This window comes from Belonocnema kinseyi, chromosome 6 (genome assembly GCF_010883055.1).
Source record: "Belonocnema kinseyi isolate 2016_QV_RU_SX_M_011 chromosome 6, B_treatae_v1, whole genome shotgun sequence".
Lineage (NCBI taxonomy): Eukaryota > Metazoa > Arthropoda > Insecta > Hymenoptera > Cynipidae > Belonocnema > Belonocnema kinseyi.
Genome location: NC_046662.1, coordinates 47,159,849 through 47,182,970, shown reverse-complemented (window position 1 = coordinate 47,182,970; position 23,122 = coordinate 47,159,849). Strand labels below are relative to the sequence as shown.

The 23,122-nt window shown below is 22.8% G+C and overlaps 1 protein-coding gene across 4 annotated transcripts in view; it reads right to left on the bottom strand.

Annotated features, from left to right (window-relative positions):
* Positions 1–607: 607 nt before the first annotated feature.
* Positions 608–23,122, bottom strand: part of LOC117174105 (SUN domain-containing protein 1-like) — a 110,018-nt gene continuing 87,503 nt past the window's right edge. For all 4 annotated transcript variants that reach the window (XM_033362854.1, XM_033362856.1, XM_033362855.1 and 1 more), the window contains 3 exons: positions 13,570–13,856; positions 9,031–9,123; positions 608–2,295 (listed from right to left, as the gene is read on the bottom strand). In XM_033362854.1, the coding sequence (XP_033218745.1) occupies positions 2,182–2,295; positions 9,031–9,123; positions 13,570–13,856 (494 nt within the window). In that variant the 3' untranslated portion in view covers positions 608–2,181. The remainder of the gene's footprint in view (positions 2,296–9,030; positions 9,124–13,569; positions 13,857–23,122) is intronic.

Here is a 23,122-nt window from a genome sequence, read left to right as displayed (position 1 = left end):
ATGATAAAATTTCTTAACTATAAATTTTTATATAAAATTCAATTTATTTAATAAATTTTTCTGGTCGACAAACATAATATAAAAAATATTGTCATTTTAAATTCAAATAATAATTTTAGAAACCTTAAACATTAAAAACCATTTTTTCATAGTAACTTGGTAAATATTTTATTTTTAATAAATAAATAATATTTGTTTAAAAAAATTATTTAAATTTAGGAATGTTATATTTCGGAAATTTTGTCTTTCGGATATTCTTTTATTTGGCAATTATCTGTCAGAAATATTATTGTTTGGGAATTTTTCAATTCGGTAACATTATAAACTGCCGAGAATTTTATTTTTATAACCTTCAAAATAATAATTCTAGAAAAAGAATTACAAATTTATAAACCATTTTTTTTCTTCAAATTATTTCTAAAAAACGATTCCTTTATATATTTCTTTAGTAGCTTAGTGGTAAAAGCGCGCGACCGGCAATTAGAAGACCTCTGGTTCGATTCCTCGCGGAGTAAAGCAGAAAAAAATTTCTAAAAAAAAAAATTATTATTTGAAAAAATTCTCCAAACTTTAAAGGAAAGGATCCGCAGCATTAAAAAACAACAGATTTTGATTTCTCGAACTTTTTATTCACAAATTTTAAAGTTCTACGATTTTCATGCGCGTAATAATGCTTACATTACAAATAGTATGACACACATAAAAAAACCTAAGCTTTCCACTCTTATTGTACTCAAATCTTTTTCGATCATTAACAAAGTCTTTCGACATCTCGTCAATAATTTTCACTCAGCGTTTAAGTATAATGTGCCAAAGCCATTTGTGCTTTTGCAGTTAAAATCAGTAAAAATTAATCAGTCTACAGTCTTTACAAAAAAACGTTGATTATGCAAAATCTCACTATAAAGATATGGTTTCTCAAAGAGGCATTATTCTCAACTCTTTTTTTTTTCACAGTTCGAATAAGTGCTTCTTGCAGCATTTGCAAATGACATGATTGCTACTCAAATGGATTTTGTGCAACGCGAGAAATATTTGGTTAATGCTAACTCTTTTCGACCAAAGAAAATCAGTGGAATATGTTCGACCAATAGACAAACGATCTCTGCAAAGATCAACTCACGACAAATTGTCTGCGACTCGCCAATTATAAAAAAAAAAAAATATTTATCGTAAGTCGCTTTTGTCCAGAACTTAAGACCATTACGGTGTCACTGGAGTGCGTATTTTCCGCTCGTATATATCTATCTATATATTACTTATCAGTAATTATTTATAAAAGCGTGTTTTATTTTATTTTGATCTCGTGAGTAGTATAGCTGTGCGGCTCCTGCGACATTTACCAACCGATGGTAATTATCCGCGGTCGGTAATTACCTGCTGTCGGTAATTATCTGCTCGGTCGGTAACTGCCGTCGTAGAAGCTCAGCTATACTACTCTCGTGGCACGAGTCAAGGCATCACGTAGACTAGAACCGAAATTTAAATATATAAATTAACTGAACTTTGAAAAATACTGATAAACTAAATTTCTGATCAAGAATTAAATATCTTTCGAAAAAATATCATATAAATTCTAAGGACTGTCCAAAACTAAACTAAATAAATAAGTCACTCGAATAATAATAAGAATGAAAATGGTCTTACATCTTCGGCCCCATCCAATGCCTTGCAACATGTGCGCGAAGAGAGAATACTTACGTCTATTAATTAACGATTTGTTTTGTTTGTTTGCTTTTTTTTTTACAATTTGTACTGTCTCGTCGGTATCGATCTTAAATGATTAATTAAATTTGTGAATCCTTAGCTTCGGGTAACTATTTGGAAATTCAGTCTCACGCATCTGCTGTCGCAAGAACAATCCCGGGTGGAATTCATTTACAAAAATACATTTTTACACTACGCATTGTATATGCCTAGCCCCTGAAGTCGTCTGTCTTTCTTATGTACATCACTCACACACAGATAGCACGTCGAATTTTTGAAAATTGTATGCGCTCACGAAAAAATCTGTGCGATTTTAATTCCATCTGGTTTTAAATAATATCGAGGATGATGATGATGATGATGATGATGATGACGCAGCTGAAGGCACGATGGGATAAAGGAGTGAAGATGCGCGTTTTCATCATCCTCAAGAATAATGGAACTTTGCTCACGACATTTTTTTAAGTTACGCTTTCATATTAGTCGACCGTGAACTCGAAATCTGTACAAACAGGTGTACTCTAGTTGACCGTGATTGCTGTGTATCCGCAATTCCACAAATTCGTAGGATGTTTTTATCGAAGTATTCTATTGGGAAAAAATCATTTTATTAGCCCTGCTGCACAAAAAGAGGGAAGCGTCCACATCAGGAAGGTCTCAAAAATAAATCCATTAAAAAAAAAAGAAAAAAACTAATTTTTTCTAACATATTAAGCAGTGTGATAGAAATTTTTAAGGGATCAAAGAATTTAACGAATTCGAAGAATGCAAGTAATTCCATGAATTCCAGGAATCCAAAGTATTTTATGAATTAAAGAAATTCGAATAATTTGAGGAATTCTAAAAATTCAAGTGATTCCATAAATCTATGAAATTCGAAGGATTCAATGAATTTAAAGGAATGGAGAAATTCTAAAAATTTAAAGAATTAGAAAAATTTATGGAATTCGAGGAATTTAAGACATTCGAAAAATTCAAGGAATGGTGAGAATTTTAGGAATTCGCATAATTCAAGTAATTCCATGAATTAAAGGAATTCGAATAATTTAGGGAATTCTAAAAATTCAAGTAATTCCATAAATTCAAGAAATTCGAAGGATTCAAGGAATTTAAAGAAATTAAGAAATTCGAAAAATTTAAGGAATTCAAAGAATTTAAGATATTTGAAGAATTCAAGGAATACAGAGAGTTTTAGGAATTCGCGGAATTCAAAGAATTCAAGTAATTCCACGCATTAAAGGAATTCGAATAATTAGAGAAATTCTACAGATTCAAGTAATTTCATAGATTCAAGAAATTCAATGGATTCAAGGAACTTAAAGAAATGAAGAAATTCGAAAAATTTAAGGAATTAGAAATATTTAAGGAATTCTAAAAATTCAAGTAATTCCACAAATTAAAGAAATTCGAAGGTTTCAAGGAATTTAAAGAAATTAAGTAAATTGAAGAAATTGAAAGGATTCAAGGAATTTAAATAAATGAAAAATTCTCAAAATGCAAGGAATTTAAATAAATGAAAAATTCTCAAAATGCAAGGAAATCAATGAATTTAAGATATTTGAAGAATTAAAGGAATACATAAAATTTTAGGAAATTTGCAGCATTTAAGGAATTCGAAGAATTCAAGTAATTCCCGAATGAATGGAATTCTAATAATTTGAGAAATTCTAAAAATTCAAGTAATTCCACAAATTCAAGAAATTCCAAGGATTAAAGGGATTTAAAGAAATTAAGAAATTCGAAAATTTTCAAGAATTCGAAGAATTTGACGAATTTAAGGAATTAAAGTAATTCAAGCAATTCTACAAATTCATGAAATTCTCAGAATTCAAGTAATTCCACGAATTAAAGGAAATCGAATAATTTAAGGAATTCCAAAAATTCAAGTATTCCCATAAATTCAAGAAATTTGAAGGATTCAATGAAGTTAAAGAAATTAAGAAATTCCAGAAATTTTAGGAATTCAAAAATTGTCAACGATTACGAAGAATTAAGAGAATTCGACGAATTTAAGGAATTTAAAGAATTTAAGCAATTCCAAAAATTCATGGAATTCGAAGAATTAAGAAATTCTCAGAATTCAAGTAATTCCATGAATTCCAGAAATTCGAAGAATGAAAGGGATTCGAAGAATTTAAGGAGTTCAAAGAACTCAAAAGAATTCCGAAAAATTTAAATAATTGAAGAAATGTAAAGAATTCCAAGAATTCAAGGCATTCGAGTAATTGCAGAAATATAAATAATACAATTAATTTCAATAATTCAAATAATTCATGGAATATAAGAAATTAAAGGAATTCAAAAAATTCAGAGAAATCTAGAATTTTAGAGAATTTCATGGATTGAAGGAATTAAAGATGATTTTTTATTATTTTTTTAAGAATCGTTAATATTAGTTGAATCGAGTTGAAAATATCATTTCTCTTCACAATTAACGATAGACCACGAATATAATATTAATTTTTAAATACCGCTACCATAAGTTTGTTTTATAGGGTCCAAAAGAAACCCCATAAGTGAAAAATTAAGTTTCCGAGTATTTGGTGCTAATTTTTATTAATTAATTAATCCAAAAAGATGAATCATTCAGAAAACAGTTGAGTTCTCAACGAGAAAAGTTGCATTTTCAACAACAAAATTCATTTTTAACTAAGAGAGATGAATTTTTAACCACTTAAGATTACTTTTCTATCACAAAATGTGATTTTTCAATCCAAAGGTCGAATTTTCAACAAAGAAACTAAATTTTCGAAAAAAAATTACTTAAAAAAAAGGTTAAATTTTCCAAAAAATAATTGAACTTTCAAAAAGAGAGTTTTTGCCAAATAGCTGAATTTTCAACCCACAAGATTAATTTTCTACCAAAATAGGAATTTTCAACAATATTTATGAATTTTTATCTAAAAAAGATAAGTTTACAACCAAAGATAAATAATTTAAATTTTCAGTTAAAAAAACAAACGAATTTTCAAAAAGAAAAAATCGAATGATTAAATAATTGTTTTCAACTAAAAAAGTCGAATTTTTAACAAATTAGTTGAATCTTCAACCAAATGGAGAAATTTTCATCAAACTTGACTTTTTAACAAAATAGTAAAATTTTCAAGGTGAAAAGTTGAATTTTTTTAGAGAGCACTTGATTTTTAAACCAAAAGAAGAGATTTTCAACAAAAAAGTTATATCTTCCGCTCAAAAATATCAATTTCCAACCAGAAATAGAAACGTTAAATTTTCACTTCATAACTTGATTTGAAACAAAATAATTTTCAACAAAATAGTTAAATTTTACAACAAAGAGATGCATTTTCAACGAAAAAGTTCATTTTCAAGGCCACAGTGATGATTTTTTTATCCAAGAAAGATGACTATTCTACCATAAAAGATTAATTTGCAATACAAAAAAGGATGAATTTTCCACAAACCTGTTGAATTAAAAAAAAAAAATTAACAAAATAGTTGAATTTTCAACAAACAAGATTAATTTTCTACCCAAATAGACAAATTTTCAAAAAAAATACACGCATTTTTTACCAATATTTAAATTTTGAACTTTATAACCAAATTTTAAAACCAAAAATGGAATAAATACATTTTAAGATTAAAAAAATTAATTCGTGACTAAGAAAAAAAGAAGGAATTCCCATCAGAACAGTTCCATTTTCAAATATTTATTTTTTAATCAAAACTTTTATTTTCTACCAAAGCAGTTTAATTTTCATCCAAAAACACAACTTTTCTGTCCAATTTTTGAACTTTTAAGCCAAAAAGAGAAATTTTCTATTAAAAAAAACGGAATTTTCTAACCGAAAATATCACTTTTCAACAAAAAATTTAATTTACGACCAAATACTTTAAATTTAAATTGAAACCATGAATTTTCATAAAAATTGAATTTTTTCGAAGTGTTTAAACTTTAAACCAATACTGAACTTTAAACAAAATACAAGAATTTTTAAGAAAAAAAGAACAATTTTTTACAAAAAATCGAACAGTCACATTTTCAAGGAAAAAAATTAATTGTAAACCAAAAAAGAAATAAATTTTTAATTAAAATGATGAATCTTCAACAGGAAAACAAATTTTCAAGAAAAGAGTACAACCAAAGAGTTGAATTTTCAATCATAGAGTTCATTTTTTTAACAAAGATTTATTGTCTAAAAAAAAGATGAATCATTAACAAAATCCGTAAATTTTTTACCAAGTACTGAAATTTTAAATTTAAAAAGATGAATTTTAAAACAAATAGTCAAATTTTCAAGTAATAAAAATAAATTTTTTACTAAAAATAGAGCAGTTAAATGTTCAGTTCAAAAAATTAATATTCCACGAAAAATAAAACAAATTTTTAACGAAAAAATTAAATTTTCAAACTAAAGACATGAATCTTCAACCAAGAAAGACGAAATTTCAACAAAATTGTTAAATCCTCAACCAAAACAGAAAAAATTAAATTTTCAATCAAAAAGATAGATCTTCAACAAAAGAAATAATTTTTTATGAAGTATTTCAACTTTCAACAAAGTAATTTAATTTATGATGAAAAAAATGGTTTTTAAAAAATTGTTGCATTTTAAAAAAAATAAATAAATCTTCTAAAAACGAATTTCCAAACAAAAAAATGTGAACAGTCAACCAAATAGTTGAATTTTCAACCAAAATATTCAGTCTTTAACCAAGAAGATTAATTTTCTACAAAAAAAGATGAGTTATGAATAAAGAAAATGAATTTTCAACTAAAACAGATTATTTTTTAACTTTTAATTCATTTTTTAGTCCAAATTTCAACTAAAGAAAAATTATCGACCAAAAATAAAACGGATTTGAACAAAATAGTTAAATTTTTATAAATACAGTTCAACTTTTAACTACGTAGTTAAATTTATGACCAAACAATATGGTTTTTGAAAAAATTGTTTCATTTAAAAAATAATAAATTAAGTCTTGAAAAAAAAAAATAATTTTCAAGACAAGAATTCAACATTCAGAGTTGAAGTTTCAGCAAAAATATTTATTTTTTAATCGAGAAGATTAATTTTCTACAAAAAATATGAGTTATGAATAAAATAAATTAACTTTCAACTAAAACCGATTATTTTTTAACTTTTAATTCATTTTTTAGTCAAAATTTTAACTAAAGAAAAATTATCGATCAAAAATAAAACGGATTTTAATAAAATAGTTAGATTTTTATTAAAACAATTCAACTTTTAATTACATAGTTAAATTTATGACCAAACAATATGGTTTTTGCAAAAATTGTTTAATTTAAAAAATAATAAATTAAGTCGTTAAAAAAAAGAAGAAAAAATTTAAACCAAAAATGGAATAGTTTAATTTTTAATTCAAAATTTGAATTTCAATGAAAAAAAAAACGAACAAAAAAATACCTTTTAACGAAGAACCGTTTTAATTTTAGTTTCTATGAGTTTAGTTCGAACTTAAGCAAAAAAAAAGAAAAGAAAACATTTTTCACGGTCAATCAAATTAAAAAAAATCTATCTCTATTCTAAACATTTTTACATTTAAAGCAATAAACGATATATAACAAATTAAATTTACACGATTGAAATGGAAAATACTAACACTTTTCAATTTAATTTTTTTTTGATGAAATGCAGATAAACATTAACATTTTCAATACTCTAAATTAAAGAATCAAGCAATGAACTTTAAAAATTTTCAAAATTATATTATTTTAAGTAATTTTAAGCTAGACACAGTTCTTAAATTAGAAGTTAAATTATTTTTATTTTGAATAGTCTAGGCATCCTTCAAAATCTTAAAAATTTTATTAGAAAATCTTGAAAAATCTAGAAGTGGTTTCAAAATTTTCCAAATCCAAAATAATGTTTTCAATTTTTTGTCAGAACTTTTAAATATATTTCAAAATGACTTGAATTTTTTCTATATTTTTTAGAAAATTCTGCAAATTAAAAAAAAATTAAATTTGAATTTATAAATAACAATAGAACACTTATTATTTTTTTTTAAATATTAGAGTAATTTTAAGATATTTAGAAGTTTTAAAAAGATTCAAATAAATTTAGAACTTGAAATAATTTTAAATACTTAAAGCCGAATTTAAAATAAAATTTTCTTAGGAAAATTGAAAATGATTTTTCACTTTGAAAAATTATTGTAACAGAAACTTTAAGAAGATTTTAAGAATTGTATTTAATTTTCTGGATTTTAAAAAATTGTAGAAAAATTTCGATTAATTTTAAAATATATTTAGAAGTTCTGAAAAAAATGTTAATACACTTCGTTTAAATTACTTGAAATAATTTCAAGCTTTAATTAATTTTGAATCTCTTCAAAACTTCTACATGTATCTTAAAATTACTCAAATTTTTTCTATAAATAATGAGTGTTCAATTGTTATTTATGCGTCAAAATTTAATAATTTTCATTTTAAATTAAACACTTTTTAAATAGAACAATTAAAATTGTGACCCTAAAAGATTAAAAGTTCTTCGAAAATCTAAAGATTCAAAGCTTTCTATGTAAAAGAATTGAGTTTTAAATTGTTTTCTTTTAAATATTTGGTTTCAATTTACTCGTCTTAAATGAACAGTGAAAAATTGCTAAATATTTAATAAATATATTTTAAAAATATATATTTTTAATACATATATATTGAATAAATATTTAATAAAAATCTTTAATTATGACTATATTATTATGGATTTATTTTTAAGTTGAAAATAGTAAAACGCACGTTTACATTTTTTTAATAGCTGAAAAAATTAATAGAAATAATATATTAATAAATTTATTTATTAAATTTTCAATTCTTATCAAGACAGCTACAATCTACAAATTCTCAAATTTTGAACGGATCCAGAATTGTTTGGTAAAATCAATTATTGTTCAGATTTCTATACTTAGAGTACAGATTCATTACAAAAATAATTTATTTATTTATATTTACAGTTGATAAAATAAAACTGTTTTTTTAATCAAAAATTTCCAAGTTTAAATGCTTTTAATTTTTAATTGTTTAAATCCTCAAAACTGCACTTCAATTATTTTTAAAACTGTTAAAATCGAACTCGGGCAGATTTGCTTTTTATTAAAAAAATCTTCGATTTTAAAAACTTCTAACTTTTTTCAACCTTTAAAACTGCATTTTAAAATTCTTTAAATTAAAATATATGCTTAAAATTAAAAATGGAAAATGTTTAAAATGAAATATTTTCGAATTAAGCATTTTAAACTAAATGATATAATAATTTATAAAAATCACAATTTAGGACGCTTCCTAGGGGAATAAAAAATGCTACGAAATTTTTGTTTTTAATTATAATAAAAAATAATACTTACTTGGACAGGGAAGTATTGCAAACTCTCTTCAGAATCAACGAACTCGTAGTCTCCAAACAAAACAGGCTCGGGATCATTTTCGTCCTTCAGGCCCTGAAAAACAACCGTCAATTTTTACGGTCTTTCAATTTTCCCGGTCAAATTAAAAGTAGAATATTCATATTTGCCGCAAAAACATTAATTTTAATTAATCAAATTCATTCTAAACATGATTTAAGACAAAAAAGCAAAAAATTGAAAATAAAAATATAAATTTTCAACTGGAATAGTTGAATTTTAAACCAAAAAGATGAATTTTCAATTTAAAAAAGTGCATTTTTAAACAATAAAATTAATTTTCAAACAAACAGATTAAGTTTCTAAGAAAATAATACAATTTATCAACAAAATAGATGCATTTTCACGTAATAGTTGAATTTTCAAACAAAGAAGACAAATTTTTAACCGAATAGTAGAATTTTGAACCAGAAAAAAAAATTTAACAGAAAATAGGATAGTTACATTTTTAGTAAAAACAAATAAATTTTCACCTTACCTGATGAATTTCTAACTAAAATAATTATTCTTCAACTGGAACAGTTGAATTTTAAACCAAAAATATGAATTTTCAGTAAAAAAAATTAATATTTTTCTAAAATAGTTCAACTTTCAATAAATAAAAAAATAATTTATACTGAAAACAATAAATTGTCAACCAAAATTTAAATAATTAAGATTTAAGTTGTGAAAATGATTGTTTAACCAAAAAAAAAAAAACGAATTGTTGAATAAATAATGTTTAATAAAATTATGGAATATTCACCTGAAATAGTATTTTTCATTTTCAGTTAAAGAAAAAAAAAAATTTCAACCAAAAAGGATTGAATTTTTAATTAAAAATTTGGATCTTCCATTAAAAAAAAATTAATTTTCAACAAAAGAGTGTATTTTTCAACCAAATAAATTTGATTCTAATCTGGAAGATGAAGTTTCACCTAAAATTATGAATATTAAACTATAATAATAGAAATTTTAACCAAAAAGACAAACAAATAAAAAAATCGGATTTTCAGAAAAATAGTTTATTTCTACTGGAATAATTAAATTTTTAGTTGAAAATTTGACTTTCAACAAATGAGTTACATTTTTAAAAACTGATGAATTTTTAGTTAAAATTATAAATCTTTAACTGAGAGTGATAAATTTTAAATAAAAAAAAAATGATATTGTAACAAAAGAGTTTTAAAAGTTTGAACGAAATATGTTTTATTTTCAACGCAAAAAAGATCAATTTTCAAACAAGAAGATTAATTTTCCAAAAAATATTCCAAAAAAACTCCATAAGTATTTTCAAAGAAATACATGAATTTTTGACGAAATAGTTGGATTTTTAACAAAAACAGACAAATTTTTAACCAAATGGTTAATTTTTCAGTTAAAAAAAATTAATTTTTAACAGAAAAGAACAATATTAAAAAAAAAGTTAAATTTTCAATCAAAGTGATGAATTTTCAACTATAATGATGAATATTTAAACGAAATATTTGAATTTTTAACTAAAAAGATCAATTTAAAAATAAAATTGTGAATATTTACTTGAAATACTTGAATTTTCAACGAAAAAGATAAATTTTCAAACAAGAAGGTTAATTTTCTACTAAAAAAGAGGCTTTTTCAAGAAATGCATGAATTTTTGACGAAACAGTTGAATTTTTAACTACAAATGGTATATAGTTAGATTTTCAGATAAAAAAAAAATTGATTTTCAACAGAAAAGAACAATATTAAAAAAATAATTACGTTTTCAATCAAAGTGATGAATTTTTAACTATAATGATTAACCTTTAACCGAAATAGTTGAATTTTAAACCAAAAAGATAAATTTAAAGAAAAAAAATATGAATATTTACTTGGAATACTTGAATTTTCAATGAAAAAGATAAATTTTCCAACAAAAAGATTAATTTTCTACCAAAAAAGACAACTTTTCAAACAAATATTAGGATTTTTAATTAAAAAATATCAATTTTCAGCAAAAAATGGAAAGGTCAAATTTTCAGTTAAAAAAAAAGAAATTAATTTTCAACAGAAAATTTTTGTTTTAAGAAAAATAGTTATACTTTCAATCAAAGTGATGAATCTTTAATCGACATAGTTGAATTTTAAATAAAAATGAAAATTTATACAAAAATGTATGAGTAGTTACTTGGAATACTAAAATTTTCAACGAAAAAGATCAATTTTCAAACCATAAGATTAATTTTCTTACAAAAAAGACGATTTTTCAACAAAATATATGAATTTTCAACGAAAACGTTTATTTTTGAATCAAATAAATTTATTTATAATTTGAAAGATGAAGTGTCAACCGAAATGATGAATATTAAACTATAATATAAGAAATTTTAACCAAAAAGACAACTTTTTAAACAAGGAGATTAATTTTCAAAGAAAAAAAAAATTTTCTACCAAAAAGGCAATTTCAAAAGAAAATACGTAAATTTTTAACGAAATAATTAATTTTTTGTTTAAAAAGATAAATTTTCTACCCAAAATGGAGCGGTTAAATTTTCAGTTAAAAAAATTAACTTTGAACCAAAAAGATGAATTTTCAACCAATAAGATTAATTTTCTATTAAAAAAAGACGATTTTTCAACAAAATCTATGAATTTTCAATGAAATTTTTTACTTTTGAACTAAAAAAGAGAAATTTTGAACCAAATATTAGGATTTTTAATTTAAAAATATCAATTTTCAGCCAAAAATGGAAAGGTTAAATTTTCAGTTAAAAAAAATTATTTTAATCCAACTGATGAATTTTCACTCTAATAGTGGAATTTGGAACCAAAAATAAAAATTTTTAAATAAAATGACGAGTATTTAACTGGAATACTTGAATTTTTAACTAAGAAGAATAATTTTTACATGAATTTTAAAATATAAATTATTCACCAAATTTTAAACAGTAAAATTTTCAGTTAAAAAAAAAACAAACTAATTTTCAACTAAAATTATCGAATACCCAATGGGAATAGTTACATTTTCAGCTGAAACAAAAATGAACCAAAAGAAATTTCATTTTTTTTTAAATAGTTACATTTTCAAACAACATTTTTGAACTAAAAAGATGAATTTTCAATTAAAAAATATAATTTTAAACCAAAATTGAATAACTCAATTTTGAGTAAGAAAAAATTAATTTTTAGCTAAAGAGATGTATTTTTAACTGAGGTGATGGAATATTCAACTGGAATAATGACAATTTCAATTTAAAAAAACAAAAAACAATTTTGAATCAAATAGTTCTGCAATAATTACAATTTCAGTAAAAAAGTAAATTTCCGCCAAGAAAAAAAAAGAATTTTCAATAAAACAGCTCAGTTTTCAAACAAATGAATAAATTTTCAATTAAAATGATGAACCTTCGATAACAAAAAATATGAAGTCTGAACGAAAAATGTAGTAGATGATATTTCGATCAAAAAAGTAATTTAATTTCCAATCAAAAACAGTATAATTTAAAAAAAAAAGTTTTCAAGATGTTTTGAATTTTTAACTATCAAATATTTTTCTTTCATGTGAGAGGAAATATTGTCAACAAACTGGTAAATTTCCAACAAAATACATAAATTTTTAACGAGATACTTAAAATTTCATCTAAAAAAATTAGTTTCAAACATTGAATTTATAAATTCAATAAATTTTTCTTTTTGGTAATTTTTTTTTTATTAAGCAAACTCACAAAAAAAACCCTAAAAATGCAAACCAAATGGAGAAATTTTCAACAAACAAGATTATTTATTACTCAAATAAATTATTTTTTAGCAAAATAATGAAGTTTTCAAGCTGGAAAGTCGAATTTTTTCGAAAACTGTTGAATTTTAAAGCAAAAAAGAGAAATTTTCAACAAAATAGTTAAATTTTCAAACAAAAAAATGAGGTCATAACAAAGTAGTTCAATTTTCAAATGCAGCATGTGTATTTACAACCAAATAGTTGAATTTTCAACGCAAAATGCGAATTCTATAGAAACCTGTTAAATTTGTAATCCAAGCAGATGAATTTTCGACAAAAAAGTTCATTTTCAGCCCAGAAAATGTAATTTTTACCAATATTTGAATTTTTAACATAAAAAAGAAAGTTTCAAAACCAAAAATGGAATAGCTTCATTTTAAGATAAAAAAGTTAATTTTTAACTACAGAAAAAAAAAAGAGTTCCCAATTCATCAATCTCGATAAAAAATTTTCCAAAGTAGTTCATTCAGAAAAAAAAAATTAATTTCAAACATTGAATTCTGATGATATATTTTTTAGAAAAATTGATTAAGCTCGCGAAAAAAATTCCCTGACTAAACAAAAACAAAACAATCCCCTTAAATTTCCCGGTTTTTCCAGTTATACAAAAATTCCCTGAAATAATAAAAAAAATAATGAATTTTAATTCAAATTCCGGGTCCCTACTGACCAAAAAAATTCTCAAACTTTTGCCAAATTACCCGGTTATTCCTGAAATGCAGCCGCTCTGAAAAATATAAAATTAAAATTCGATTCATACTGACCCAAACGTTGAACTTTCTCGGGGCACTTCTCATATCTCCATTGGGTAAAATTGATTTGGGAGCATGTTCCAAAGTAAATCCAGTAACATAAATAAAACTGCGCAACTTGACTAATAAATATCCGGGAAAATCTTGAAAGGCCCAGCATGTGCCCGGCTGCAAATTATTTCCCTGTATCACAGTTCTAGGATTGTTACTTTCATAATACAAAGTTAAACCGAGAAGCTTGTAGGCTCTCGTTTTAACATCATATCTTTGGGTACAACGAGTACTGATTACTTGTCCACCTAAAAATTAAAATAAAATAACAATAAGCCCCTTTTTTTCCTTCTCTTTTTTTTTCGGGACAAATTTCGAAAATTTAGGAAAAATTCAATTTGAATAATGGTATTTAAAAGGATTTTAAATACTTGAGGATATTTAAAAAGACTCTCAGTCGTTTTTAAGGGCTTTAAAAAGTTTCAAGGGCTTTCCAAAGATTTAAACAATTTCAAGAGATGTCCAGGGATTTTTAATATTTTAATGGATTTCATAGATTTTTTTCCCTATAATATCAGTGATTTTAGTAGAGTTTTCAATATTTCAAGAGATCTTCAAATATTTTTTTAAATTCATTTGTAATTTGTCCTGAATTCTTATTACGTTTTCAATCAAAGTGATGAATTTTTAACTATAATCATGAACCTTTAACCGAAATAGTTGAATTTTAAACCAAAAAGATAAATTTACAGAAAAAAAATATGAATATTTGCTTGGAATACTTGAATTTTGAACGAAAAAGATCAATTTTCGAACAAAAAGATTAATGTTATATAAAAAAAGACAACTTTTCAAACAAATATTAGGACTTTTAATTAAAAAATATCAATTTTCAGCAAAAAATGGAAAGGTCAAATTTTCAGTTAAAAAAAAAAGAAATTAATTTTCAACAGAAAATTTTTTTTTGAAAAAAATAGTTACACTTTCAATTAAAGTGAACTTTAATATTTTAATGGATTTCATAGATTCTTTTCCCCATAACAGCAGTGCTTTAGTAGAGTTTTCAATATTTCAAGAGATCTTCAAATATTAAAAAAAAATTAATTTGTAATTTGTCCTGAATTCTTATTAATTTATCCTAAATCCTTTTAAATTCTTTCGAATTCTTCTAAATTCACTCGATTCTAACAATTATATAATATATATATAAATTATGAAAATTGGAATTTTTTTAGTTTAACATTCCACTCTTTCGTTGAAAATGTATATATTTTGTTGAAAAATCGTCTTTTTTGGTAAAAAATAAATCGTTTCGTTTGAAAATTTATTGTTTTTAATTCACTTGATTGAATTTCTTTAAATTCACTCAAAATTTATTGTAATCGAGTTTTTTAAAAATTTTCACAATTGTTCCAATTCATTTGAATTCTTTGAAATTCTCTTGAATTTTTAAAATTGATTGAATCCTTCTAAATTCACTCAATACTACTTAATTCAAAGAATTTTTTTTTAATTTTCAAAACTTTTTATTTCATTTATTCTGAAGTCTTGAATTCTTAGGAATTATATAGAATTCTTTGCATTCTATTTAATTTTTCTAAGCTTATTTCAAAGTAACTGAATTCAATGAAGCTTTTTTCAAAATGTTTTAAATTCACTTGATTTTTGTTTTAATTCACCTTGAATTTTTATAAATTTATCCTAAATTCTTTTAAATTCTTTTGAATTCTTCTGAATTTTTACTAAATTATACCCAATTCGATTAATTTTTCTAAGTTTTTTAATTGTTTTCAATTTTGAAATTTATACTTTTTAATTAAAAATGCAACTATTTGGTTGAAAATTTTCCTTTTTTTAGTTCAAAATTCAACTATTTCGTTGCAAATTTATAAATTTTGTTCTAAATTCACTCAAAATGTATTATTCCAATTCATTTGCATTCTTTGGAATTCATTTTGATTTTTTTAATTTATTCGAATCCTTCTAAATCCACTCAATTCTACTTAATTCAGAGATATTTTTAAAAAAAATTTTAAAGTTTTTCTTTAATTGATTCTGAAGTCTATTAACCTCACCTTGAATTCTTAGAAATTTCATCGAATTCTTTGAATTCCCTTAAATTTTTCTCAGCTTATTTCAAAGTTACTGAATGGAATGAAGTTTTTTCAAATTGTTTTAAATTCATTTAATTTTATTTAATTCACCTTTAATTTTTATAAATTTATCCTAAATCCTTTCAAATTCTTTTGAATTCTTCTGACTTTTGACTAAATTCTACCCAATTCGAATAATTTTTCTAAGTTTTTAAATTGTTTTCAATTCTGAAATTAATATTTTTAAATTAAAAGTTCAACTATTTCGTAGAAAATTCATATATTTTGTTGAAAAATCGTCTTTTTTGGTAGAAAATTAATCTTTTCATTTGAAAATTTGTTGTTTTCAATTCGTTTCATTGAATTTCTCTAAATTCACTCAAAATTTATTGTAATCAATCAAATTTTTTCAATTTCCAAATTGTTCCAATTCTTTTGAATTTATTTTGATTTTTTTCTAATCATTAGTCACTTCTTGTGTTATAAATTAGAAGGATTATAAAGATTTGCCAATTACATTTTTTTTTTGAATTCACCCTGAATTCTTTTAAATTCTTTGGAATTCCATAAATTTTTTTCAATTCACTTGGATTCTTTTAAATTCACTCAATGCTACTTAATTCAAAGAATTTTTTTTAATTTTTAAAAGTTTTCATTTCATTTATTCTGAAGTCTTGAATTCTTAAGAATTATATGAATTCTTTGCATTCTCTTTAATTTTTCTAGGCTTATTTCAAAGTTACTGAATTCAATAAAGATTTTTCATATATTTTTTTAATTCATTTAATTTTTTTTTAATTCGCCCTGGATTTTTATTGATTTCTAAACCCTTTTTAATTCTTCTAAATTTTTACTAAATTCTACCCAATTCAATTAATTTTTCCATGTTTTTAAATTGTTTTCAATTCTGAAATTGATATTTTTAAGTTAAAAATCCAAATATTTGGTTAAAAATTTGCTTTTTTCTTAGTTAAAAATTCAACAATTTCGTTGAAAATTCATATATTTTGTTCAAAAATCAATTTTTTTTTAAATTCTCGGAATAAAATTGAGTGAATTTAGAAGGATTCAGATAAATGAAAAAAATTCCAAATAAGTTCCAAAGAATTCGAATGAATTGGGATAATTTTGAAAATTGAAAAAATTGGATCTTTAAACAAAATATACGAATTTTCAACGAAACAATTGAATTTTTAACAATTCAAAAACATGAACAAATTAATTGAATTGGGTAGAATTTAGTGAAAATTCAGACGAATTCAAAATAATTTAAAAGGGCTTAGAAATTAATAATAATTTAGGGTGAATTAAAAAAAAAATTAAATGAATTAAAAAAAAATATGAAAAAACTTTATTGAATTCAGTAGCTTTGAAATAAGCTTAGAAAAATTAAAGGAAATTCAAAGAATTCGATGACATTCCTAAGAATTCAAGGTGAGGTTAATTCAGAATCAATTAAAAAAAACTTTAAAAAATTCTCTGATTTAAGTAGAATTCAGTGGATTTTAAAGGATTCAATTAAATTAAAAAGAATTCAGAGTGAATTCCAAGCAAACATTTCGAATCTTTAAAACACTATTAATTTTTTACGCACGTGAATAATGAATACAATACAATTTAAGATAAATTCCAAAAAATTCAAATGAATTGAAACACTTTTGAAAATTAAAAAAATTTGATTACAATCAATTTTGAGTGAATTTCCAGAAATTCAAAAGAAATAAGAAGAATTAGATGAAATTTATAATAAATCAACCTGGATTAAAAAAGCAATCAAGAGGATTTAAAACAATAAATTTTCAAACAAAAAATTAATTTTCTACCAAAAAAGACGATTTTTTAACAAAAATATATGATTTTTCAACGAAATAGTTGAATTTTGAACTAAAAAAAAAGAAAAATTTTCAACCAAATAGTTGAATTTTTAATTAAGAAATGTCAATTTCAGAATTTAAAAAAATTCAAAAACATGGAAAAATGAATTGTGTAGACTTTAGTGAATATTTAGAAGAATTTAGGATAAATTAATAAAAATTCAAGGTAAATTAAAACAAAAATCAAGTGAATTTAAAACAATTTGAGAAAAAGCTTAATTGAATTCCGTAACTTTGAAATAAGCTTAGAAAAATTAAAGAGAATGCAACGAATTTCATGTAATTCCTAAGAATTCAAAACTTCAGAATAAATGAAATACAACCTTTAAAAATTAAAAAAAAAATCTTTGAATTAAAAATCCTGAATTTAAAAAGCAATGAACGGGATTTAAAACAATAAATTTTCAATCAAAAAATTAATTTTCTACCAAAAAAGACGATTTTTTAACAAAAATATATGAATTTTCAACGAAATAGTTGAATGTTAAACTAAAAAAAAAAAGGAAAATTTTCAAACATATAGTTGAATTTTTAATTAAGAAATTTCAGAATTTAAAAAAATTCATAAACATAGAAAAATGAATTGAATTGGGTAGAATATAATGAAAATTTAGAAGAATTTAAAATGATTTAGGATGAAGTAATAAAGATTCTATGTGAAGTAAAAATAAAATAAATTTTAAATATGAAAAAAACTTAATTGAATTCAGTAAATTTGAAATAAGCTTAGAAAAATTAAAGGGAATTCAAAGAATGCGATGAAATTCCTAAGAATTTAAGGTGAGGTCAATAGACTTCAGAATTAAAGAAAGAAAATAATTAAAATTTTTTTCTTAATCACTGAATGAAGTAGAATTGAGTGAATTTAGAAGGATTCAATAAATTTAAAAAATTCAAGAGAATTCCAAAGAATTCAAATGAATTGGAACAATTTTGAAATTTTTGATTGATTACAATCAATTGTGATTGAATTTAGAGAAATTCAATCAGGTGAATTGAAAACAATAAATTTTCAAACAAAAAGATAATTTTCTACCAAAAAACACGATTTTTCAACAAGATATATGAATTTTCAACGAAACAGTCGAATTTTGAACTAAAAAAAGTCCAATTTTCAACCACATAGTTGGATTTTTAAATAAAATTATCAATTTCAGAATTTAAAACAATTCAAATACATGGAAAAATTAATATATAATTAATATATCATTATTAAGTAATTGGGTAGAATCGAGTGAATTTAGAAAAATTCGAAAGAATTTAAAGGGATTTAGGATAAATTAATAGGAATTCAGGAAAAATTACAAATGATTTGTGAAAAATATTTGAAGATCTCTTCAAATATTGAAAACTCTACGAAATCACTGATATTATGGGGAAAAAATCTATGAAATCCATTAAAATATTAAAATACCGTAAAATTATTAAAATCCCTGGACATTTCTTGAAATTGTTTAAATCTTTGGAGAGTCTTTGAAACTTTTTAAAGTACTTAAAAACGACGGAGAATCTTTTTAAATATCCTCTGGTACTTAAAATCCTTTTAAATACCATTAAATTACTCAAATCAATAAAGAATTTGTAATCTTTTAAAATAATCCAAATGATTTTAAATCCTTTACACTCGTCTGAAATTTTTTAAAGCTCTTGAAACTACCGAGGAATTACAATACATTACATTAAGTAGAAAAGAGTAAATTTATAGAAACTAAAGTGAATTAATAAACTTCCAGTTAATTCATAAAATTCAAGAGAATTCTAAACCTCTTCAAATCTTTAAAACATAAAAAAATTTTTTAATTGAAAAAAATTCAAGAGAATTCAAAATCTTCAAATCTTTAAAACACTACTGATTTATAACACAAGAAGTGACTAATAATTCCAAAACAATTCAAGATAAATTCAAAAGAATTGAAATGAATTGTAAAAAATGTTTTTAAAAAAATCTATTGATTTCGGTAAATTAAAGAAAAACATTAAAAAAATTCTTTGAATTAAGTAGAATTAAGTGCATTTAGAAGGATTCAAGTAAATTAACAAAATTCAAGAGAATTCCAAAGAATTCAGGGTGAATTCTAAGCCAAAATTTCAAATCTTCAAATTTTTCAAACTCTACTAATTTCTAACACAAGAAGTGACTAAGAATTCCAAAAGAATTCAAGATAAATTGAAAAGAATTCAAATGAATTGGAAAAAATGCTAAAAAATCAGCAAAAAATCCATGATTTCCGTCAAACTGGATTGAATTTGGAGGAATTTGAGATAAAAAAGAAAAAATCGATGAAATTTATAAAAATTGAAGGTGAATTAAAAAAAAATTGAATAAATTTGAAACAATTCGAAAAAATTTAATTAAATTCGGTGACTTTGAAATAAGCTTAGAAAAATTAAAGGTAATTCAAAGAATTCAATGAAATTACTAAGAATTCAAGGTGAGGTTAAAAGACTTCAGAATCAATTAAAGAAAAACTTTTAAAAATTAAAAAAAAAACACTGAATCAAGTAGAATCGAGTGAATTCCAAAAAAGTTCAAATCTCTACTAATCTTTAAAATCCTTCTAATTTATAACACAAGAAGTGACTAATGATTAGAAAAACACCAAAATAAATTCAAAAGAATTGGAACAATTTGGAAATTGAACAAATTTGATTGATTACAATAAATTTTGGGCGAATTTAGAGAAATTCAACCAAACGAATTGAAAACAACAAATTTTCAAATGAAAAGATTAATTTTCTACCAAAAAAGACGATTTTTCAACAAAATGTATGCATTTTCTACGAAATAGTTGAATTTTTAATCTAAAAATATCAATTTTAGAATTGAAAACAATTAAAAAACTTAAAAAATTAATCGAATTGGGTAGAAATTAGTAAAAAGTCAGAAGAATTCAAAATAATTTAAAAGGGTTTAGGATAAATTTATAAAAATCGAAGGTGAATTAAAAAAAATTAAATGAATTTAAAACAATTTGAAAAAACTTCATTCCATTCAATTAAAGAAAAGCTTTTAAAAATTAAAAAAAAATCTCTGAATTACGTAGAATTGAGTGGATTTAGAAGGATTCATATAAATTAAAAAAATTCAAGATGAATTCCAAAGAGTTCAAATGAATTGGAATAATACATTTTGAGTGAATTTAGAGAAATTTAAAAGAAATGAGAAGTATTAAATGAAATTCATAATAAATCAAACTGAATTTAAAAAGCAATCAAGTTAACTTAAAACAATACATTTTCAAACGAAAGTACTAATTTTCTACCAAAAAATATGATTTTTCAACAAAATATATGAATTTCGAACAAAATAGTTGACTTTTAAACTAAAAAAAGGAAATTTTTCATCCAAATAGTTGGATTTTTAATTAAAAAGTATAAATTTCAGAATTGAAAACAATTCATCAAAACAAACAATTGAAAAAAAAATTGGAAAAATTAATTGAATTGGGTAGAATTAAAGGAAAATTTAGAAAAATTCAAAAGCATTTAAAAGGATTTAGGATAAATTTATAAAAATTCAAGGTGAATTTAAAAAAATTAAATGAATTTAAAACAATTTAAAAAAACTTCATTCCATTCAGTAACTTTGAAATAAGCTTAGAACAATTTAAGGGAATTCAAAGAATTCGATGAAATTCCTAAGAATTCAAGGTCTCTTCAAATCTTTAAAACATGAAAAAAAATTTTTTTTAATTCCAAAGAATTCTAAAGAATTTAAAGAATTCGGGGTAAATTCCAAGAAAAACGTCAAACCTCTTCAAATCTTGAAACCACTACTAATTTCTAACACAAGAAGTGACTAATAATTCCAAAATAATTCAAGATAAATTCAAAAGTATTCAAATAAATTATAAAAAATGTTTTTAAAAAAATCTATTAATTTCCGTAAAACTGGATAGAATTTGGAGGAATGAGAAGAATTCAATGAAATTCAATGGAATTCATCAATATTCAAGGTGAATTAAAAAATAAACTTGATTTAAAACAGTTTGAAAAAAACTTGATTGAATTCAGTAACTTTAAAAATAAGCTTAGAAAAATTCAAGGAAATTCAGAGAATTCGATGAAATGCCTAAGAATTCAAGGCGAGGTTTTTTCTGAATTAAGTAGAATTGAGCGAATTTAGAAGGATTCAAGTAAATTAAAAAAATTCAAGAGAATTCCAAAGAATTCAGGGTGAATTCTAGGCAAAATTTTCAAATCTTCAAATTTTTCAAACTCTAGTAATTTCTAACACAAGAAGTGACTGAAAATTCCACAATAATTCAAGATAAATTGAAAAGAATTCAAATGAATTGGAGATAAAAGAGAAGAAGTCGATGAAATTCATAAAAATTCAAGGAGAATATAAAAAAAAATTATATGAATTTCAAACAATATTAAAAATTGAAAAAAAATTAAATTTATCACAATACATTTTGAGTGAATTTATATAAATCCAATTAAGTGAATTGAAGATTTAGAAGGATTCAAATAAATTAAAAAAATTCATGATAAATTACAAAAAATTCAAATGAATTGGAACAATTTGGAAAATTGAAAACAAATTTGATTGATTACAATAAATTTTAAGTGAGTTCAGCAAAATTTAAAAGAAATAAGAGGAATTAAATTAAATTGATAATTAATATTCATATAATAAAAAAATATTCATATAACTAAGATTCATAATCAAGCGAAAAGATTAATTTTCTACCACAAAAGACGATTTTTCAACAAAATACATTAATTTTCAACGAAATAGTTGAATTATGAACTAAAATGAGTTGAATTGAATTGGGTGGAATTTAGTTAAAATTTAGAATAATTTAAAAGGATTTCGGATGAAGTAATAAAGATTCTATGTGAATTAAAAAAAAAAAATAAATTTTAAATATGAAAAAAACTTAATTGAATTCAGTAAATTTGAAATAAGCTTAGAAAAATTGAAGGGAATTTAAAGAATGCGATGAAATTCCTAAGAATTTAAGGTGAGGTCAATAGACTTCAGAATCAAAGAAAGAAAATAATTAAATTTTTTTTTAATCACTGAATGAAGTAGAATTGAGTGATCAATAAATTAAAAAAATTTAAGAGAATTTCAAAGAATTCAAATGAATTGGAAAAATTGTGGAAATAAAAAAAAATTGATTACAATAAATTTTGAGTGAATTTAGGGAAATTCTATCAAGTGAATTGAAAACAATAAATTTTCAAACAAAAAGATAATTTTCTACCAAAAAGGACGATTTTTCAACAAAATATATGAATTTTCAACGAAATAGTCGAATTTTGAACTAAAAAAGGTCCAATTTTCAACCAATTTGTTGGATTTTTAATTAAACAAAATCAATTACAGAATTGAAAAGAATTCAAAAATATGGAAAAATTAATTGAATTGGGTAGAATTCAGTGAAAATTCAGTGAAAATTTAGAAGAATTCAAAAGCATGTAGGATGAAATTATAAAAATTCATGGTGAATTAAAACAAAAATCAAAGGAATTTAAAACAATTTGAATTTGGATTTAGAAGGATTCAGGTAAATAAAAAAAAATCAATAGAATTCCAAAGAATTCAGGGTGAATTCCTAGAAAAAATTTCAAATCTTCAAATCCTTTAAACTCTAC